Source organism: Cavenderia fasciculata, assembly GCF_000203815.1.
Source record: "Cavenderia fasciculata unplaced genomic scaffold Scf_EUAJFUG02HR96I-5, whole genome shotgun sequence".
In the NCBI taxonomy this organism is placed as follows: Eukaryota; Evosea; class Eumycetozoa; order Acytosteliales; family Cavenderiaceae; genus Cavenderia; species Cavenderia fasciculata.
In genome coordinates this window covers 490,156-511,977 of record NW_004457624.1, presented here as the reverse complement: position 1 = coordinate 511,977, position 21,822 = coordinate 490,156, and the positions used below count along the sequence as shown (strand labels likewise).

The 21,822-nt window shown below is 33.3% G+C and overlaps 11 protein-coding genes across 11 annotated transcripts; 10 read left to right on the top strand and 1 right to left on the bottom strand.

The window, feature by feature from the left end:
* Positions 1-317: 317 nt before the first annotated feature.
* DFA_11216 (chromo domain-containing protein) lies at positions 318-2,854 on the top strand (the record flags this gene model as incomplete). The annotated part of the gene is made up of 3 exons (XM_004350109.1): positions 318-553; positions 680-897; positions 942-2,854. 3 exons carry the CDS (start codon positions 318-320, stop codon positions 2,852-2,854), a joined length of 2,367 nt encoding a protein of 788 aa, XP_004350159.1.
* A 111-nt stretch (positions 2,855-2,965) lies between these two features.
* DFA_11215 (uncharacterized protein) lies at positions 2,966-6,436 on the top strand (the record flags this gene model as incomplete). The annotated part of the gene is made up of 7 exons (XM_004350108.1): positions 2,966-2,977; positions 3,127-3,569; positions 3,653-4,389; positions 4,619-5,100; positions 5,216-5,334; positions 5,691-5,802; positions 5,897-6,436. 7 exons carry the CDS (start codon positions 2,966-2,968, stop codon positions 6,434-6,436), a joined length of 2,445 nt encoding a protein of 814 aa, XP_004350158.1.
* Positions 6,437-6,797: 361 nt separating this feature from the next.
* DFA_11214 (uncharacterized protein) lies at positions 6,798-8,059 on the bottom strand (the record flags this gene model as incomplete). Its single annotated transcript, XM_004350107.1, has 2 exons — positions 6,798-7,893; positions 8,043-8,059. The coding sequence occupies 2 exons, from the start codon at positions 8,057-8,059 to the stop codon at positions 6,798-6,800; spliced, it is 1,113 nt and encodes a 370-aa protein (XP_004350157.1).
* Positions 8,060-8,220: 161 nt separating this feature from the next.
* On the top strand, positions 8,221-10,177 carry DFA_11213 (uncharacterized protein; the record flags this gene model as incomplete). The annotated part of the gene is made up of 4 exons (XM_004350106.1): positions 8,221-9,092; positions 9,158-9,842; positions 9,915-10,120; positions 10,156-10,177. The coding sequence occupies 4 exons, from the start codon at positions 8,221-8,223 to the stop codon at positions 10,175-10,177; spliced, it is 1,785 nt and encodes a 594-aa protein (XP_004350156.1).
* Positions 10,178-10,362: 185 nt separating this feature from the next.
* Positions 10,363-12,673, top strand: DFA_11212 (uncharacterized protein; the record flags this gene model as incomplete). The annotated part of the gene is made up of 3 exons (XM_004350105.1): positions 10,363-10,472; positions 10,563-11,665; positions 12,009-12,673. 3 exons carry the CDS (start codon positions 10,363-10,365, stop codon positions 12,671-12,673), a joined length of 1,878 nt encoding a protein of 625 aa, XP_004350155.1.
* Positions 12,674-12,928: 255 nt separating this feature from the next.
* DFA_11211 (uncharacterized protein) lies at positions 12,929-13,106 on the top strand (the record flags this gene model as incomplete). The annotated part of the gene is made up of 2 exons (XM_004350104.1): positions 12,929-13,044; positions 13,091-13,106. 2 exons carry the CDS (start codon positions 12,929-12,931, stop codon positions 13,104-13,106), a joined length of 132 nt encoding a protein of 43 aa, XP_004350154.1.
* Positions 13,107-13,155: 49 nt separating this feature from the next.
* DFA_11210 (uncharacterized protein) lies at positions 13,156-15,451 on the top strand (the record flags this gene model as incomplete). Its single annotated transcript, XM_004350103.1, has 5 exons — positions 13,156-14,206; positions 14,494-14,540; positions 14,582-14,728; positions 15,114-15,300; positions 15,369-15,451. The coding sequence occupies 5 exons, from the start codon at positions 13,156-13,158 to the stop codon at positions 15,449-15,451; spliced, it is 1,515 nt and encodes a 504-aa protein (XP_004350153.1).
* Positions 15,452-15,680: 229 nt separating this feature from the next.
* Positions 15,681-17,921, top strand: DFA_11209 (uncharacterized protein; the record flags this gene model as incomplete). Its single annotated transcript, XM_004350102.1, has 7 exons — positions 15,681-15,739; positions 15,772-15,867; positions 15,941-16,376; positions 16,484-16,943; positions 17,379-17,490; positions 17,529-17,548; positions 17,620-17,921. 7 exons carry the CDS (start codon positions 15,681-15,683, stop codon positions 17,919-17,921), a joined length of 1,485 nt encoding a protein of 494 aa, XP_004350152.1.
* Positions 17,922-18,506: 585 nt separating this feature from the next.
* On the top strand, positions 18,507-18,755 carry DFA_11208 (uncharacterized protein; the record flags this gene model as incomplete). The annotated part of the gene is made up of 1 exon (XM_004350101.1): positions 18,507-18,755. One exon carries the CDS (start codon positions 18,507-18,509, stop codon positions 18,753-18,755), a length of 249 nt encoding a protein of 82 aa, XP_004350151.1.
* Positions 18,756-18,825: 70 nt separating this feature from the next.
* DFA_11207 (uncharacterized protein) lies at positions 18,826-20,399 on the top strand (the record flags this gene model as incomplete). Its single annotated transcript, XM_004350100.1, has 2 exons — positions 18,826-19,244; positions 19,322-20,399. 2 exons carry the CDS (start codon positions 18,826-18,828, stop codon positions 20,397-20,399), a joined length of 1,497 nt encoding a protein of 498 aa, XP_004350150.1.
* An 83-nt stretch (positions 20,400-20,482) lies between these two features.
* Positions 20,483-21,795, top strand: DFA_11206 (uncharacterized protein; the record flags this gene model as incomplete). The annotated part of the gene is made up of 2 exons (XM_004350099.1): positions 20,483-20,613; positions 20,685-21,795. 2 exons carry the CDS (start codon positions 20,483-20,485, stop codon positions 21,793-21,795), a joined length of 1,242 nt encoding a protein of 413 aa, XP_004350149.1.
* Between the last annotated feature and the right edge of the window lie 27 nt (positions 21,796-21,822).

Sequence of the window (21,822 nt, the reverse complement as noted above, 5' to 3'; positions counted from 1 at the left end):
CGATTCTGTCAACAAGTTGGAATCAAAGACAAGCACACTGTAGAATTTTTCTACAATGACAAGAAACTAGACCCCAAGGAAACACCTAAACATTTAAACATGGGTCCACACGCAAACATAAAAGTGATACGAAATCATCAATCAATCAATTAATTAATTCCAATCTAAAACAACAGGCAATAATAATAATAAATCTTTATTTACACAAACATGTTAGTTAGTAGTTTGAAAAATTTAATTTAATTTTTATATTATTAATATTATGCTCAAAAGACCCACTTTGCTGATGAGGGAGACCATTCAGTTTGTGTTCATGAATGAGTAAATCAAAGATAGAAAGAGATTATATAAAGAAAGAAGAAGAAGAAAAAGAAGAAAATGATAAGGTCAACAAAGTAGGAGGAATTAATCTTCAACAAGATGATAACCATGATCGTCATGACGATAATGATGTTGTTTCGACAACTTTGACTACTACTATTAATAATAATATTAATAATAATAATAATAATAATAATAATAATAATAATAATAATAATAATAATAATAATGTGTATGTATACATTCCATCTTATATATAAATAACAGTATTATATGTATGAATGATTAAACTGACTATTAATTATTATTATTATAATTAAATAACAACAGAAAAGATCAAGGAAATTAAAAAGACTAGTCGATTTGTAGTACCTGGTACATTGGTAGTGGGTGTCAACGATGAACATAACCATAAATACAACTATGGTAATGTCATTAGATATGTACAACTAGTTGATACAAACAAAGAATGGAATGAAGAAATATTGGGACAATATTTAAAGGATGCTGGGTTTGTTAGAGGTTCTGCCGACACTCCAAGTAACAAGGCAAAGATGACACCAATCTATACATTCAGTTTGTAGGCTTGTTAAAGACGGAATTGTCTCGCAAATTACTAGAAGACGATCACGTTTACAAACTTGAAATAATTGGTTGTGGTCAATTGGATCTTAACAGAGCAATCACTGGTATCGCATCACCATTGTTTGAAAGATTTCAAAGTCTTCTCGCGCCATCCTACTCTATTATGACTACACTGCTCACAATTGCAGCATATGTAATGGGTATTCCTAAATTTGGTAGAGGGTCTCTCCCAAATATTGTAAAGCATACTCTTGCAGAGGGGATTAAAATCAAAGAGATACCCCGTGGTCTGCAAGACCTCGCAGTCAAGATACAATACACCAACAATAGATACTATGGTCTCGTCGATCAACATAGAGGTGTGGTATGGGACAAACCCAAATTAACACAATACCTACAACACAACAGTATCAGACAATACAAAACAACTAGATACCGACCCACACAACCCATCTATGGTAATATCTACAAGATGTGTAAAATGATATTGTGTGTGGTCGTAGGCGGTGTTGACAATTCCTTTACAGAAGCAAAGGTGGGGGAATTTATAGGATTAAAAGATGATGGTGACGATGATTATGTTGGCATAGCGATTGTTGAATCGGCACTAGATATAATCGGTAGTATGGTACTACCATTTTGGAAAACAAAAAAAATTTGGTCACAGGTGATGAGGACGAGTATGGTTGCTGTCACATTATTGGCATTTCAGTTGGGTGTACCTGGATATTGCCACCATCCACTAATCAATAGTTGTTTAAAGAAAGAGATACTGGATAACTTGGAATATTCCTATTACTATTACGAATTTCAAGATGATGTCTGGAAATCATTGAAAGAATGCTATTTTCGTGTTGCCGAGTATCTCGAAAAATCATTGCCACAAATCTATGGAAATATATCATACTTGTTTTACTCACCACCACCACCACCAATCTATAGTCAACCATTTTTGGTAAATTTAAAATTTGAATGGGATTTAAAAGCGGTGAATATCAAGGTATCAACTCTAGAAACATTGGCACAGGTCAAGAGAATGTTTTATGTCGAGTTTGGTATTGACAAATCGGTAGAGTATACCGAGACTCAAGACATGGGCTTTAGATTCAAGTATCTTAACCGACCACTCTACAAAGCCGACTCGATGTTTGTCTATGGATTGGGTCTCCGAGATGGATGTCTCGTTAAAGTGGTGTGGGAATCAAAGTGGAAAACCATTCAAGTTCAAGGATATTTAAAGGAGGCACTCTCTATGAGAGTCCAAGATACCACTGTACTAGAGGATATTGTGAGGGAATACTACCAAAATACCCTTCCACCAACAGAATTCAGATACTTGAGTATCGAATACAGTGGTGTCAAATTGGAACTTGATGGTGACATTGGTAGCAACCGAATTAAAAACAACTCTTTCCTCTTGATTGTACCTGATATTATTCACATACATATTGTACCATCATGGAAAACAGAGGAGAAGGAGGAAGAGAAAGAAGTCTATACACTTCACAAACACACCACAATCCTCTCTCAATTGATAGGCAAGTTTCTTGATAAGCATAAACTTCAACCCAAACAAATCAACTTTACAAATGCGTCGACTGGCGCCTTGATCGACCCCAACAAACCAGCAACCCACCAATCTCTTGAAATGGACTCTATAATCAACGCCACTCTTGTCAACTCGAGACTAGAACTCTTCTACGAAAAGCAGCATGCTGATGACACAGTGTCATTTATTTTCGACATCAATACCACCTTTGGCAGTATGATGCTCCGATTCTGTCAACAAGTTGGAATCAAAGACAAGGACAGCGTAGATTTTTTCTACAATGACAAGAGACTAGACCCCAAGGAAACACCTAAACACTTAAATATTGGTCCACACTCAAACATAAAAGTGGTAGATCAATATACGACCAACAGACACTCTAGCAAACATTGGTATTAAACACTCTGGTGTTGTTCAAGTGATAAAGTTAACTAATTAATTAGTAATAATAATAATAAAAATAGTGGGATTATTCTGCATCATCAATAATATTATTCATACCCCGAAACAATGACAACGAGGGTTTGTTTTTTTAGTAGATAACCAAATCGACGATACGAAAAACGACTTAATATTTAAAGCAGCATGGTAGAGATAGAGAAACATCGACCTTCATCTCTTCAAGATAATATTTATTTGGTCTTGCATGGATATATATTGTCTATCGAAAGATTTCAGAGTTTGTTGTGAAACATATATATGTTGGTCAAGCAACGAGTGGATTAGAGTCTGTGCAAAGAGATAACATCAAAGAACAAGAAAATGATGATGATCATGATCATGCATATACTGTAGTTAACAAGTTAGAAATAGATCAACCAAGAATCGATGATGATGATGACGATGATGTTTGTGATACAATTCAAAACAACAACAATGTAGAAAGAGATCTAGATCAACCAAGAATCGATGATGGCAGTGATGATCATTATGATACAATTCAAAACAACAACAATGTAGAAACAGATAAATCAAGAATCAAAGATGGTAGTGAAGATGATCATAATGATACAATTCAAAACAACAACAACAACAACAATAAGTTAGATCAACCAAGAATAGAGGACGGTAGTGACGATGATGATCATAATGAAAAGCAAAATACAAATGATGCGTATGTAATATATAAATATATATAATAAATATATTATCCAAATGAGATGATATTAATACTTACAATTATTATTATTATTAAAGAACAACAAAGACAACTCAAGTAGAAGAAAAGAAAAAAATAAAAAGAAAAAAGAATAAAAAGACACCATTTGTAGAACCTGGTATTGAAGTAGCTGGTGTAAACGATGAATGTAACTACCCCTATCGATATGGAAATGTGATAGATGTAAAGGGCGTTGATATCTCTAAAGATTGGACCGAAGAAATATTGGGACAATATTTAAAGGAAGCTGGTTTTGTTAGAGGTTCAGAAAAATCTCCAAGTATCAAAGCTGAAATAACACCAATCTGCATTCAATTTGCAACTTTGTTGATGAATGAAATATCGAGATTGTTGGATCAAGACTTAGAATTCACGTTAAATCGAACGGGTAACGGTAAAATGGATCTGGACAGAGCATTCACCGGTATGGCAACACCATTGTTTGGTGTAATGCAACGTCATCTTCCACCATCATACACATACATGGCTACATTATTTGTAGTGTCGGCATATGTAATGGGTCTACCTGGATATGGTCGTGGTCCGCTGGCAAATATAGTAAAGGTTATGCTGGTCGAGATGAACAAAGAGATACCTCGAAACCATCCATACCTCCTTGCCAAGATTAAATACACCAACAATCGATACTACAGTCTTGTCTACCAACAAAGGTTTGTTGAATGGGATAAACCCAAACTGACTCAATACCTACTCAACAATGGTATTAGAAAGTTTAGTACAACAAAGTATCCAGCCACCCAAGACAACTTTAATTGTATCATCCATATGTGTAAATCGATTGCTATTATTCTCATCATTAGCAACAATCGTGACATCTATTCGAGACAACATATATTTGATTGGTTGAATCGAGAGGAAACGGTGGAATCTGCATTGGACAGAATTGGTGCGATGGCTGAAGAGAAACAAAGAGATACCCCGTAATCTACCAGACTTGGCAGTCAAGATACAGTGCACCTATAATCAATACTATAATCTACCAGATCAACAATTAAAAGTTAAATGGGATAGAGAAAAGATTACTAAATACCTTCAGCACAATGGTGTTAGACAATTAAGAACTGACAAGTACCCACCAACTAAAGAAAACTTTAATTGTATCATTGCATTGTGTAAAGCTATCATTGGTGCTTTCATCATGAAGAATAATACAAATCTCTATACTAGTGAACAGGTAATGGAAATGTTACAAAGAGATCAAGAGACTGTTGAATCGGCATTGGACAAGATGGGTAGGATGGCATTACCATATTGGGAGCTAGATGAAGAATGGGCGTTTAACTTCCATACGACCAATAAAGAGAAAGTAGAAGCAGCATTTGACACAATCTTGGGCACCGCACAAAAATTGTATGAAAATGGAGATAAAAGTGCTGCTATTTCAATGATTCAAAATTTACAATCTGAAGAATTTATGGAACAAATACCAACCACATCAACAAAACAACAAAAGAAAAAAAAAAAAGTAAATAATAAAATAATTTGAATAATAAATAATCAAAAAATAAATAATCAAACAATTAATACATACAGAGAGATAAAAATAGACAAACTATATCTATTTAAAATAAAATAATTAGTCAGACATTTCCAATGACCTAAAAATAATAAATAATATCATCTATTTGGATCATGATGGGGTCGAGGATTATTCAAATATTGTGTCATTGAAGTTTCAAAGTAATTTTCAAATCAAAAGGTTGGTTACTAGTATACGATAGAAACCGATTAGTTGACTCTTATTTTAACAATTTATTCATCAAATCTAGATAATTATAAAATTTGTTCCATCGAAAAACACAGGAACAAGATATTTTGCTTCCATTGAGGAACCATGACGTCAAGTTCATCAGACCGAAAAAAATATCTATTTTTACACATTTTCAAGCTCATCATCAATCAAAAGATCTTTGCTCCGAAATATTAATTTCTTTCATTTTATTCTTATTCATACTAATAACAACAAATAACACTTAACATAACAATCAATCAATCAATCATGTACAAATACACTTTATTTATCTCTTTTATTTTTCTACTTTTTGTATCTTCAAGTTTGGGTCAATCTTCAAACTACACTAAATGTACTCAATGTATAGAAAGGGTTGTTGCAATAACACCTGAACTTTTAAATATTTTATCTACTGGAACTTACCCAAGTTGTATTGTATGTAGTAGTCAATCAAAATAAGATCTTTTTTAAAATGATCATTGTCATTCTCAACAAACCTTTTTATTATTATATTTTTATACAACTACAGACATTATGTAGTCAATTTAGTGGAGAAACTTGTTTCTTAATTTGTGCAAATACTGGTATTGGTAAATTTGGATATGAATTCCCAAAAGATGCCGATCCACTCCATTTCTGTCAACAGGCAAGTTTGTGTCCACTCAATGAAGGAACACCTGTTGCTAGAACCGAAGCTATTGCTAGTTCTCCATCTAATCCACAAATCGGTGACACACTCCTCATCAAAGCTACCGTCTTTTTTGAAAATGCACTTGGTCTTGGTGTTTACCAATTGAATATTACCGATGTAGACAATAATCTAATCTTATCAAATACTACTCTATTGTATGACCAAGCTGCTAGCTCATTGGCAGAGTTTGAATTGTCAATCGATACATCAGACTATACTTTCCAAGACGGCGAATCATATCAATTGACATCTCAAATATGTGGATTAAATTGTTACAGTGTCGGATTATACAAAGGATCATTTAATCTTGGTATCACTACTTCTACCATCAACTTTTCATCAAACGATAACTATGCACATGTCGTTATCCATAATTAATTAAATAATAATTAAATAAATAATTTATTTATTATCAATCGTTTAAATTAAACCTATCAACTATCAATCAATCTAGATGAAGTTCTCTAGACATGTTTAAGACAAATGCTTCGAGTGAGTACAATCGGATAACCTTGTTGTTGTTGGCGTGTTGAGGAATTTAAAAAGTTTGTTGATCAGGACACTTTTGTTTATTGTAACATCATAGAGATAAAAGAAATGAAATAAAATAAAAGATAAATAAATAGAAGAATTCTTTCTTTAATTAATTTGTTAGATGGAAGGGGTGGATATATACAGACGTCGTTTAAAAAAATAAATAAATATTAATATTAATGATATTAATATAATAATATTTATTTTACTCAAGAGAATTATGTATTCTCATGAATGATGAAGGAATGTCGACATCAAAGTCATAGAATGGATGTTCCAAAGAGTTGAGTGTCTCTGGTTGAAGACTGTCGATTATTAATGGTGTGTGTATATAATTGATCACACCCGACTGAAATGCCAAAAGTGTTATGAATAGTAGGTATAGTCGCATATCTAGTGCCCACTTGTCTCTAGCTTTCCAAAGTGGAAATGCCATACGACCGACAATTTGAAGTGCCTCCTCTACAGTAGCACGATCCAATTGTCTTTGTAATTCCAACGCTCTACCTTGTTTCATGACAGACCCAAGATTCTTGGTGATTAGATTCATCACCCATTTACAGATCTTGATGATATGATTAAAGTTGTCTTTAGTTGGTGGATACTTTGTTGTACTGTATTTTCTAATACTGTTGGTGAGGAGGTATTGTGTCAGTTTCGACTTGTCCCAAACCAATTTCTGTTGATCTGGCAGACCATAGAATCGATTGTAACGGATCTTGATAGATAGGTCATGTATACCTCTTGGTATCTCTTTGTTCATCTCTACCAGAGTATGTTTGACATTGTTTACAAAAGATCCGTAACCTGGTAGTCCCAAGACATACGCCGCAACGACGAGTAAACAAGTCATTTTGGTGTAGGATGGCGGCATATAAGGTCCGAGTGATTCAAAGATGTCAATGTATCCTCCAATGAGGTTAAATGCCTTTCCATAGTCAATCATATCGTTACCAGATTGCTCAAGCTTGTAATGTGCATCCTTACTACCACCACTAATATGCAAGGCTTTTGACACAACCTTGTTTGTAAAATCAACATAGATTGGAGTCATTTCAGCAACTTTGTTATTTGCTGGTGTATTGTCTAATGAACCTCTAACAAAACCAGCATCCTTTAAATATTGTCCTAATATTTCTTCATTCCATTCTTTGTTTGTATCAATAACATTACCATAGTTGTATGTGTGTTCATCATCACTACCTAATTGTGTTTTCTTCTTTTTCTTCTTATTCTTTTTCTTCTTCTTTTCTGACGATGTTGTTGTTGTATTAGTTGTAGTAGTAGTAGTTGTTGTTGTTCTTTTAAGATATAAAAGAAGATGATAAGTTAACGAACAAGCTAGGATGTTTTTTTTGGTTATAACATACGTTTGATTTAAATCAGCATGCTCATCTACTATCAATAGATCTCTCTGTTCAGCAACCTGAATCGTATCATCTTCTATTACTTATTCTTTTGTGTCATTCTTTTTCTTTATATTTGTTATCTCTTGTTCATCATTAATATTGTTATTCGTTTTCTACCAAATGATTTTCTTGTGAGGGACTGTGATGAGAACTTGTGAAAAGGTTCAAAAAAATAATGAACCTTTTCTCATACATTATCTATTTTTTTGTTCAAATATAATGTCTTTATCAAATTTATCTAATCTATTGTTATCACAAATCATATCAGATATTAATAATAATGGAGATATCGTATGTCTACTATTAACTTGTAAAGATATCTGTTATAATAGTAGTTTAAAAAGATCAATTAGATTTAAAGGAATAGGTCCTATTGATACGATCAAAGGAAAGGAATCAAAAAAGTTTAATGCAACATCTACTCTATTCAAACTATCATCTTTTAAAGATATCTTGGAGAATAGTATATCACATCAACATGTTTTCAAACCTCACTTTATCGAGAAAGAAAAAGAAGGAGATGGAGGGAAAGACAATGGTAGTGTAACTACTGCTTTGGTGCACAAGTTTTGTTGTTTTGGTGAAGAAGATATCATAAAGTCACTCGCTATACCATCGATCGAGACACTATTCATTGAGAAGACTTTCTATGATGTGAATCTTAATTCCGTTTCTGTCTTGCCTCGTCTCCAACACCTTTCAATGAATGCAAAGGATCTAACTCTTGGCCATCACTCTGAAACTCTCAAGTCTCTTCAACTTCAAGTCAACACGCCGTACCGTCTCGCTGACTTGGGACTCACCAAATTCGTCTGTTTGACAGAGTTGACCTTTGTAAACAATTTTGTTAGTCAAATAGGACCAGGTCTTTTGCCAAGTAGTTTGACATCTCTCACTCTTCCATTGATTGGAATCATTCCAAGAAATACTTTCCTTTCATTAAAGTCACTCAAAACTCTCAAGATCCACTATGAAATAGAGAAAGTAAGAGAACAACAACGATTCATCGATCTAGAGAGTCTACCCGTCCTCAAGATGTTGTCCATTTGTGACAAAAATGATCCAACTATTGACAAAAGCACTCTCTCGAGGTTAGTGTTCCTCAATCACTCAAGAATCTAACATTGGTGCCAAACTGCACACAAATCACACCTAGATGTCCAATGCCACAATTGGAGAAATTGTGTATCGAACAAAGTGAATTCATTCTTGGAAGAGTCAATCTAGGGTCATGTCCATCAATCAAGAAACTCTTTGTTTTCAATTGTCTTGTGTCCATGCCAAACATTATCCCGTCGACTGTTGAAAAGTTAACCATTATCAAAACTTGTTTTGAAAACACAATTCTTGAACAAGTTGTATTGCCACCATTGCTGACTTGTCTAACTCTTACTAGACAATGTGCAGAAGAAGTCAAACTCCCTGAATCTCTCATCAAACTGAAACAATATGTCGAAAAGGTTCCATTGTCACTTCCACAAAACTTGAAGAAACTGTTATTGACAACTTATCGAAAAAACTATTTTGAAAATTTTGAACTCCCATCCCAGTATCCACCCAATCTAGAATCACTAGATTTGTCTTCTATCCCTGGAATCTATAAACTCGATATACCACCAATGACCAAATATCTATCGATAATTGTGGACCGAGACTATGATGAAACTCAACTGTCATTTGAAAAAATGGTCATCGACAATACCCCTCCAATCTTTTCAATTGGTTCAAGAATTAGAAATTCCATCTCACAACCACAATGGCTACCACCCACGACTACTCATCTAGATTGCCTAATCAAGGCAATGGGCCACAAGAATGGAGTTCGTTTTAGATTGGATGAGGTAATCACACCAATGTGAGATATTTAACTATTTCTCAATATTTCAAGCCAAATGTATCATTCCAATTTTCAGAGATTAGACCCATACAATAGAAATGTATTGGTATTGGAAACTCAAACACTTCAAGGTGGAATCATTAGTCAAAGAAAATCATCAACCAATGATCAACAACAACAACAACAACAACAATATGATCCAATTTATTTACATTTTACTGTTGACAAAGATTCATCACCATATAGATTGAATTTGAGTTTTGGTGATAATAATTTAAAGCAGTGAATGTAGAATACTGATATAAATATATTTTTAGTATAATGAATCAACCATTTTAATAATATTAATATTAAATGTTCTCTCATACATACATCTTGTTCAAAAATTCAATTCTTTTTAATTCTTTTTAAATTAGTTTTGTCTAAAAGTCAAAAGTTCATTTTTTTGTTCATCCTTTTTTTAGTTCACTATTATTTGTTTGTCTAATTCTATTATTATTATCTACCTCTATTATTTCAATCTCATGAATAGCAACGATATAACAGATGTTGACAATGTACAAGATGTCAACAAAACAGATCAAATACAAACTTTTACATCAACATCAAATTCATCAACTCCCCCTTCAAATATGTATGTTATGCATTTAATAAATATACATATAGATAGATAGATAGATAGATATATCGAGGACAACAACATTAATTTTATTTATTTATTTAGAACTACTACTACACTACCAACAGATGGAGAAAAGAAAAAGAAAAAGAATAAAAAGAATAAAAAGAAATCACCAGAGAAAACATTTATTCAACCTGGTGAATATGTAAAAGGATTGACAGATGAAAAGGACCACATTTACAACTATGGTAATGTTTTCACTGTAAAAGGTGCTGATACTTCTAAACCATGGACTGAAGAGACTTTAGGAAAGTATCTAAAGGATGCTGGGTTTGTTCGAGGTTCAGACACTATGCCATATCTCAAAGCTGCACTTTCACCATTGTACCTTAAATTTGCTTTCCGGTTGAACCAAGATTTGGAACGTACCGGACACGGCCAAACTGATTTAGATATGGCCTACTCTATCTTTGGGGATGTGTTAGTAGAATCTGATCATATTCCATCTTCCTTTTCTATCATGGTATCATTGTTTGTTGCTGCTGCATACATCATTGGTCTTCCAAGATTTGGTAGAGGGGATTTACCAAATGTGGTCAAGAAAACATTGGTCAAGATGAACCAAGAGATTCCACGCAAAGGAGTGGACATTGGAAAAAAGATAGAGTATACCTTTAACAAGTACTTTGGATTTCCAGATCAACACAGATTCATTGAATGGGATTTGGCCAAGATGAATCAATACCTCAAATTCAACAGTGTCAAGCAATTTACCACCACCAAGTATCCACCTACTGAGCACAATCTCGATCGTGTTGGTATGTTGTGTAAAATGGTAATGGCCATTATCATTGCCAAAGATATCAATAACAAAGACACTCAACAAACTGGCAAAGACCCTATTGAAATGGAACTGGAGAGTATGGGACGTATGATTTTACCACTTTGGAACTCTAAACAAGATTGGATGGTTGATCTCAAAATAGATTTCGTTGCCATTACACTTTTGGCGTTTCAAACTGGTGTTGTCAATTTCATTTATCCACCTTTGATTGATCCATACGTCAAGTTGGTGATATTGAACCAATTGGATCACGGTTTGTTTAACATTGACGATTCTACAGGTGAAATTATGAATTTCAATGTTCTTTTCCTCAAACTTCAAAAATCTTGTTCTGACCAAGTCATCGAACAAAATAGCAAAGGTAAAATGACCTTGGCTTTTGTTTCACAACATCCAATGTGAATATAGTAATTATATTGTACAAAAAAACAAATCATCATTATATCTATCAAATCAATCAATAAATATCAATATTTATCTATTTTCTTCATTTTTGTATTTTTTTTTTTCACAAGACTCTCGTCAGTTAGTCGTTCAAAGCTATTTCATTATTACAGATAGATACTTCTACTTCAACAACTACAACAACAGCTGACAATGTGTATGTCTCTACCTACCTACATGTGCACACAGAGATAGATAATAATACATAGATGTACTAAACTACTGATCATATCTATTTGAATAATATACTCATATATTAGAGAAAAAGAATACAAATAAGAATAAGAAGAAAAAAAAACAACCTACTTTGGTTGAAGATGATATCTATAAAGTTAATAATACAACACCTACTCAGCAACAGCAACAGCAGCAACAAGTAAAAACACCACCACGAACAGTTCATAAACAAGAACATATATACAACTATGGAAATGTAATAGATGTAAAGATTGATACAAACAAGAATTGGACAGCAGCTATTTTTGCTCAATATCTAAAGGATGCTGGGTTTGTTAGAGGTACAGATTATCAAGATTATGAAAACGAAGATATTGGATACGAAGGAGATTACGATATTGAAAAGGTTGTTGATCAATACATTGACTTTGCAGACAAGGTGATGTGGCATATAAACAACCCTGAATCTAATCCAGGAATCAGTTTAAAGTTTGGTGTTGAATCGGTTACCGATTTTCAAACATTTTCCACTATGCTGCCACCAACCTTTAAGATTGCCGCCACATTGCTAGCCGTTTCCACTTTTATGACTGGGTTACCAGAGTATTGTCAACCACTTCCCAATGTAATCAAACACACTCTAGTCAGAATGAACAAGGGTATACCACGTAATCTACCAGACCTTATCATCAAGACTCAAGAAGTTTTAGATATGTTAAAAAAACAACATAAACCACAAAAGAAATAAAAGGAATCAATAATAATAATAATAATAATAATAATAATAATAATAATAATAATAATAATAATAATAGAAAATAGGAATAGTAGCAGCAATGGATGGTCAAAATCAACAAAAATGTGCAAACTCAAAAAAAACAAAGTCACGGACGGTCATGAACAACAACAACTTTGTTGGTGCATCGCGACCATTTTTAAATATTTTTATCTGTCTATCTATCTATCTATCTATTATTTGTAATAATCATTCATATAGGTAACAATGAATAATAATAACAACAACAATAATATAAAAGAAGTTGATGATAAAGATGAAAAAAGTTGTTATGTAATTAAAGATAAACAAGATCACAAATCATCTTCAACATCTTCAAATGTGTATGTTTGTAAATTTTGGTACACTACAGTGTTTGTGTTACTATAGAAGAGTATACTATTAATAGTTTCTAACATTTCTAAATTGTTGCAAGAATATCAGAAAAGAAGAAAATGAAAAAGAAAAAGAATAGAAATATTAAAAAGACACCATTTGTAGAACCTGGTACTGAAGTAGCTGGTGTAAATGATGAACACAATTACCAATACAACTATGGTAATGTTATCGAAGTAAAGGGTGTTGATATAAAGAAGAATTGGACTGAAGCTACTTTGGGACAATACTTCAAGGACGCTGGTTTTGTTAAAGGTTCAGGTAACACTCCAAGAAACAAAGCAGAGATTACACCTTTTTTCATTAAATTTGCATCAAAGTTAATGTCAATGCTACAAAAAGAAGATGGTAAAGTACTATGTCTGGAACTAACAGGCAATGGAATGAAGGACTTTGACAACGCATTCAACTTGATTGGATTGGAGCAACTCTTACATCCAGGTATGCCACCATCCTACAAGAGAATGGCAACTTTTCTAGTAGTTTCAGCTTATGTAATGGGTCTACCTGGCTTTGGAAGGGGATCACTTCCCAATATTATCAAAGATACCCTTGTTCTCGAGATGAACCGAGAGATACCAAGAAACTATCCAGACCTTATAATCAAGATACAGTATACTTGGAATAGATACTATGGTCTTGCCGAACAACACAGATTGGTTCAATGGGACACGCAGAAGTTGGCAGTATTCCTACAAGGCAACAGTATCAGACAATACAGCACCACAAGGTATCCACGCACTCAAAGAAGGGTTGATCGTATCATTGCTCTGTCTCATTTGGTAATCTGTCTCATCATCAAGTATGAAAAGATCAATCCAAAAGATGTAATGATCAAAGACGAGTCTGTTGAATCGGCAATTGATAATATGGGTAGGTTAGCCATCCGATATTGGAATTCACGACAACACTATGCCTTTTTTATGAAGAATTACACTCTTGCTGTATCACTTATCGCATTTCAAACTGGTATCTCCCATTTTGTCTATCCTCCATTGATCGATGGATACCTCAAGCAAGAGATACTTAACAACTTGGAATTTCCCCACTTACGTATGGATGATGGTGATATTAATGAATGTTTCCATGATATTTATTACTATCTAAATGGTATTTTTGATTTCTAAATAAATAAATAACCTAAAGGAGAACAATGAAGATGTAGATAGTATCTTATTATGTATCATACACATTAGCAGGAGTGGGAGTAGAGGCAGTTGAGGTAGTTTGGTCTTGAACATCTTTAAATACTAAATAACGACGATCATTTTCATTGTAGTAACGATTATGATTATTATACTTTATATCATCACCATATTTCTACTTTGTTGACTGAATCTTTTATATTTATATTATTATTCATTCTATCTTTAGAATGTTTATTATACAATGAACAGAAAAGAAGAAGAAGAAAAAGAAAAAGAAAAAGACAGCAACAGTTTTAGTAGATGAAGTTGAACCTGAATACAACGAATCAATGTAAAGGTTGATACTCAAAAGAAATGGAATGAAGCTACAGTTGGACAATACTTGAATAATGCTGGTTTTATTAGAGGTTCAGGAAACACTGCAAGTAACAAGGCAGAGATTACACCATTCTACATTAAATTTGCATCAAAATTGTTGTCCATTGTACCAAAAAAACAAGGTAAAATAATTTGTATTGAACTCCACCTACCCTCATTGCAAGTTTACTCGTCACTGCTGCATATGTAATGGGTATCCCTGGATACGCTCGTGGTGATCCTCCCGACATTATCAAGAACACCTGGTCAAGATGAACGCATAGATACCACGTAACCATTCTGACCTCATTGCCAAGATCAAATACTTTTACCACAAATACCATGGTCAAGCTGAACAACTAAGATTGGTTGTCTGGGACAAGGACAAGATGTCAAACTACCTCCAACATAACAGTGTCAGAAAATATAGCACCACCAAATTTCCACAATCCCAACAAAATTTTCAAAGAATCATCGCTCTTTCTCAAATGGTTGTCTGTTTTATCTTCAAGCACTTGGATAATTATGAAGAGATGTTGTTATTGGGCAAATCGTTGGAGGAGATTCGTAATCAACCGGTCAAAGTGGCACTAGACTTTATGGGTCGCATGGTATTAAAATACTGGGATTTGGAGGAGCCTTGGACTTTTGAATTGAGAATCTACACTCTTGTCACCACACTTGCCGCATTTGAGAAAGGTATCTCCAAGGCTCCTGTTCATCCACCATTTATGGTTTCTTGAAAAAAGAAATATTGAACAATCTAGAATGTACCCATTATCAAGTCGGTACTACAAATGATATTGAAGGTATCTTTGGAACTCTTGCAAACATCGTTAGAGAAAAATAAATTTTAATTAAAATTTATATAACCATGATTGATATTTAAAAGAAACATAAATAATAATAAAAAAAGTTATCTGTGCCTCCATACTTTAGTATTTATCAAAGTACACTTGATTTAGAATATCACCAAAAGAAAAATTAAAAAGCCAACACAAAAAACTCAACATGGTGTGATGATCCTTGTTCCTTTTTTTATTTTATTGTAGTAGTTCATTCAACACAAACAAATAACAATGAATACCAATAATATAAAAGATGATGAAATAGTAAATTACAAAAAAAAGAAAATCATGTTTTTAGATATCATCATTATCAACAAACTAGTGACTCTTACAACAAAGATGACGATAACAATGAAAAGAGTTATTTAGTCATTAAAAACATTCAAGATCAAGCAACTTCAACTACTACAACAAATTTGTATGTTTAAAAAAGTTGATCATCTTTAATTGAATGATTGATACTAACAAATATACAATACAATTGATTTTAGAATACAATCGGAAGAAAAAAAGAAGAAAAAGAAAAAGAAAAAGAATAAAAAGATACAAAAGGAAACTTTAGCAACTGATGATGAACCTGAACAAAAAATAAACTATGGTAATGTTGTAGATGTAAAGGTTGATACCTCTAAACCATGGACTGAAGATACTGTTGGTCAATTCCTATCTGATGCTGGGTTTGTAAGAGGTTCAGGAAACACTCCAAGAAACAAAGCAGATATCACTCCAATATACATTAAATTTGCATCAAAGTTATTGTCAATGTTATCAAAAGATGGCGGTAAATTATTATGTCTGGAACTGACAGGAAATGGAATGAACGACTTGGACAATGCATTCAACTTGATTGGATCCAGAGCTGTCCTACAACCAAGTCTACCACCTTCATTTTATAAGATGGCATCGTACCTTGTAGTGGCTGCATATGTAATGGGTCTACCTGGATATGCTCGTGGTTCGCTCCCTGACACTGTCAAGCTCGATCTGTCAAGAACCAAGAGATTCCACGTGACCATCCTGACCTTATTATCAAGATCCAATCTACCTACCATCAATACTATGGCCTAGCAGATCAACAATTAAAAGTTGTATGGGACAAGACCAATTTGATACAATACCTACAAACAAACACAATTAGACAATACTCTACCACCAAACATCCAGCAACACCATCAAATCTCAAAAGAATCAACAAAATTGCTACTTTGATTACCTTGTTTATCATCAAAAACTCAAATATCATTCCTACGCACAATCCATACGATAAAACTTTGACTGTTGATTCTGCAATTGATTATATGGGTCGTATGGCTATACAAGAATGGAAAACACAAGCCATGTGGACAAGATATATGAAAAGGTTAGTTCTTTCTGTTACAATCATTGCATTTGAGACAGGTGTCCAGGAATTTGTGTACCCTCCATTGATCGATGGTTGCTTGAAACAAGAGATATTGAATAATTTAGAATTCCCTCATTTTAATTTGGATGCTTGTATTGATATTAATCATTGCATTCGTATTCTTTTTGAAATTATGGATGATATGTATCTTGATGAATTTTAATATTATATATATCACACTCCAAATATAATCAGCAATAATGACTTTTAAATCATTTGAAATTATTATTTCACTTATACAAACAATATTTTAATAAATTTTGATCAATACACACATTGATGATTAAATCACTTTCCATCAAACTAAAATGATTTATATTCCTATTAAGAATCTTCTTGAGGATGATTATTTGAGGATTTGTTTTTTTTGGCTGAAAACTCCAAAAAGGCACGGTCTTTGTTGTTCATCATCATCATCAGTTGTGTTACACAATTATATATATATATTATTTATCTATTTATTTGTAATAACATTACTATCAAAAAAGCAACGTCTAACAACATTAACAACAACAACAATTTAAAAGATAATATTGATTTCGTCAACAAAGTTGATCAAGTACCAATCAATGATAATGATCAACAATCTTCTTCTTCAACTACTTCAACTTCTTCAACTTCAACCTCAACTACTAAAGTGTAAGTGTAGATTATATTTGTTTTTTTATATTGATTAGATCTAATATTATCTTTAATTGTAATAACAATATATCTTTTTTTGAACATCAAAGAAAACAATACAGGAGAAAAAGAAAAAAAAGAAAAAAGTACCAAAGGAAAATAGAATAAGAAATGTTAATATTCCTGTTATACAACCTGGGGAAATTTTTGAAGGAATCAATGATGAACACAACTTCAAATACAACTATGGTAATGTAGTTGATGTAGAGGGTGTTGATACCTCTAAACCATGGGATGAAGCTATACTAGGACAATACCTCAAACATGCTGGTTTTGTTAGAGGTTCATGCAATACTTCAAGTAACAAGGCTGATGAACCTCTTCTTTTCGTTGCTTTTTCCAACAAGTTGGCTATTCAACCAGACCCAGACAAATATTTAAAACTATGAAACTCAGTGGGAATGGAAAGGTGGATTTTGAAAATGCATTCAACATTATTTCATCGGAATCTTTTAAAGAGTTGCATACACGTCTTCCACCATCGTATCGAATCATGGCAGCTTTGCTTGTAGTTTCTGCCTATGTTACTGGTATTCCAAGATTTGGACGTGGCACTCTACCCAACTTTGTCAAGGAAACTTTGGTCAAGATGAACAAGGAGATTCCACGTAATCATCCGACCTTGGAACCAAAATCCAGTACACTTACAATAACTACTATGGTATGGTCGACAGTCAAAACCAAGTAGTTTGGGACAAGGAAAAGATGACCAACTACCTGCTCAACAATACCATCAGAAAGTATAGTACAACCAAGTATCCAGCAACTAAAGAACAACCTAATAATATCATCAAGTTATGTAAATTGATTATATGTTATGTAGTAGAAAACTACAACAAGAATTCCAAACCTGTGGAATTGAAAAAAATCATGGATTCTCGAGAAACGGTTGAATCCGCAATCGACAAGATGGGACGTATCGCTTTACCCACTGAAGAACTCCACAAAATACAGAATGATCATTCCATTTGAGAATGTATGTCTTGATTGCGACACTAATCACCTTTCAAACCACTGGTATCAAGGATTATGTTCATCCTCCCTTAATCAGAGGTGGTCTCCAAGCAGAGATATTGGATAATTTAGAAGAAAATATATTCTCATTCAATGTGGATATCTTTTATAGATTTCAATATCTTTTCTCTCTTTTGGAAAAGGATAAAGATCCATTCTCTGCTTTTTTAGTGACCGGACTTGACAGAATTTTCAACAACAAAACATAAAAAAAATAAAATCTTTCTTACTGTCTAAAAGAAGAAACTTACTCTGACAGTCGATCATTACTTTTTTACAATGAACAAGTCGTACAGAGAGACACAACAGTTAGATAGAACAAAAGAATTATCGATTCAATTCTACAAAGATACATTATTACCATTTATCTTTTTTATAATATTAGTGTTATTAGCGTTACTTGTTCTCGTTCTTGGTATCGTACCTCTCTTTTTTGGATTAATATACCTATTGTTCAAAACGAGAAAGGTTTCATATCATTATTACAAGCATGGTACATTAAATCAATTCGTTAATGATGAAGAGAAAGATGCAAATAAAGATGCAGATAAAGATGCAGAGAAAGACAGTGATGACGACGACGATCAAGACAGTGCAGATCAAGAAAAGGCAAAGGATGCAAATAATCAAGATATCTCTTCATCCTCTTCATCTGCAATAGTCGTACATAGAAAAGCTAATATACCTATCAATAATGTGTATATATACATCTAATTATTATATATGTCTCGGATGCATCATATTAAATCCTCTATTTTCTTTTATACTCTTTTAGAACAACAACAAAAACAAATGAAACTACTACTACTACAACAACAACAACTAATACAACAACTAATAGGCAAGGAGGAAAGAAGAAAAAGAAAAAGAATAGAGGAACAAACACCACCAAGAATTGGAATGAAGCTACACTTGAACAGTACCTCAAAAATGCTGGTTTTGTTAGAGGTTCAGACAACACTCCAAGTTACAAGGCTGAATTGATATCAATCAGCATTCAATTTGTACAATGTGTCTTGACAGAAGCGTACAAAGATTCAGATGAAAAGCTTATAACTCTTACACTTACTGGTGATGGTGATGTCGACTTTGAAAGTGCTTTTACTATCTTTGGCTCCCCCTATTCTCTGCTCTGGGAATATCTTCCTTTACCATCCTACAATTTTATGCTATCATTATTGGTAGTTGGAGCATATGTGATGGGTTTACCTGGGTATGGTTGTGGATGTATCCCCTACTCAATCAAGAGACATCTCGAGAAGTTGATGATTGATATTGATATTCCACGTAATATGTCAGACCTTGGTGAAACGATTACAAAATCTTTCAATGAAAACTATTGTCTCATTCAACAAAAACAACTCAGATCAGTGGTATGGGACAAGACAAAGATGGAACACTATCTCTTTTACAACAACATTAGACTATTCAGTACTACTCGATACGCAGCTACAGAAGAAAACCTCTTTTGCACTATCGCATTGTGTAAAGCTATCATGGGGAATATCATCATGAATAATAATCCTACAATATATACAGTAGAGCAAACCAAAGAAGTGGTACAACGTGAAGAGACTGTTAATGAGGCACTTGACAGATTAGGTTGTATGGCATTACAACATTGGAAAACAGAAAAAGTTTGGTGGGCGATCAATATGAAAATGAATGTACTTGGTGTAACACTTATGGCATTTCAAACTGGTGTCTTTCATGTATACCCTCCACTCATTCCTCATCTTCAATCAGAGATGTTAAACTTTTTACCACATCCTTATTTTGAATTTAGTGATGATATCCAAACAACTTTTAACAAATATTATAAATTCATATTTGAAGATTCCATTTTCATTTAGATTTTTTTTTTTTAGGTGATCAACTCTTGTTATGATTAACAAATAGATATATGATCACATTATTATTATTATTCTAACAAACAATGAAGAGTGAGTTTCTAGGGATACAAGTACCACTAGATTTAGTGAAAGTAATACAGGAAGAAATAGATCAAATACAAAAGAATGATACAAAAGTTCACCAATCTACTACTACCACTACAACAACAAATGAGTATGTTTGCATACTATGTATCGCTTAAATAGATAATTATCTTACTCTATCTCTCTCTCATTAAAATTTAGAGAACTAAAAGAAGAAGAAGAAGGAGGAAAGAAGAAAAAGAAAAACAATGCACGCACAGGAAGAGGCAAACTTAACAAGACTTTAATTGTTGAACCTGGTTCTGTATTGGCTGGTATAAATGACGAACAAGACTACATCTATGATTATGGTAATGTTATCACTGTAAAGGGTGTTGATATCTCTAAACCATGGACTGAAGAAAAATTGGGCAAATATCTAAAGGATGCTGGGTTTGTTAAAGGTTCTGCCAATACTGCAAGTAACAAGGCTGAAATGACCCCTTTTTATCTTCAATTTTCAAACCGAGTAGTGTCAATCATTCTCAGTCATCAAGGAAAGTTTGATCAATTCAAGAATATGACTCTAACTGGAAATGGTTCGACCGACTTTAACAATGCATTCTCTTCCATTGCCACTGAAGCATTTGAAAGGATGAGAACAAATCTACCACCATCTTATGGCTTTATCACAGCTTTACTTGTAGTCGGAGCCTATCAAATGGGTGTTTCTGGTTTTGGAAGAGGTTCTTTACCAAATATAGTCAAGCATTCACTAGTCGAGAGAAACAAAGAGATTCCACGTGACCTACCAGAGTTGTATACAAAGTTAAACTATACATTTAATATCTACCATTGTATAGTAGATCAACAATACAAAGTTGTTTGGGATAAGACCAAAATGACAGAATACTTGCAAAAGAATGGTGTCAGACAATTTAGAACCAATAGATATCAACGTACCAAACACATTAATGATAATATCATAGATCTCTGTAAATTGGTAATGAATCTAATCTTTAGAAATACAAAGAGTAAAGAACCAGTGCCTAGAATGGATACAGTTGAATCGGCAATAGACAAGATGGGTCGATTAGCACATCGACATTGGAATTCTAAAGAGCAATGGATTCACCAGATGATATTGTATGTGGTTCTCATTAGCCTTATCGCATTCCAGGCAGGTATACAAGACTACATTTACACTCCTCTGATCGATGGTTGTGTTAAACGAGAAATATTGAATAATTTGGAGTATCCAAGCTATGACTTTGGTGATGACCCTGAAAAGATATGTGATTATATCTATGCTAAACTATATGTAGATGACTAATACACAAATAATAATAATAATAATTTG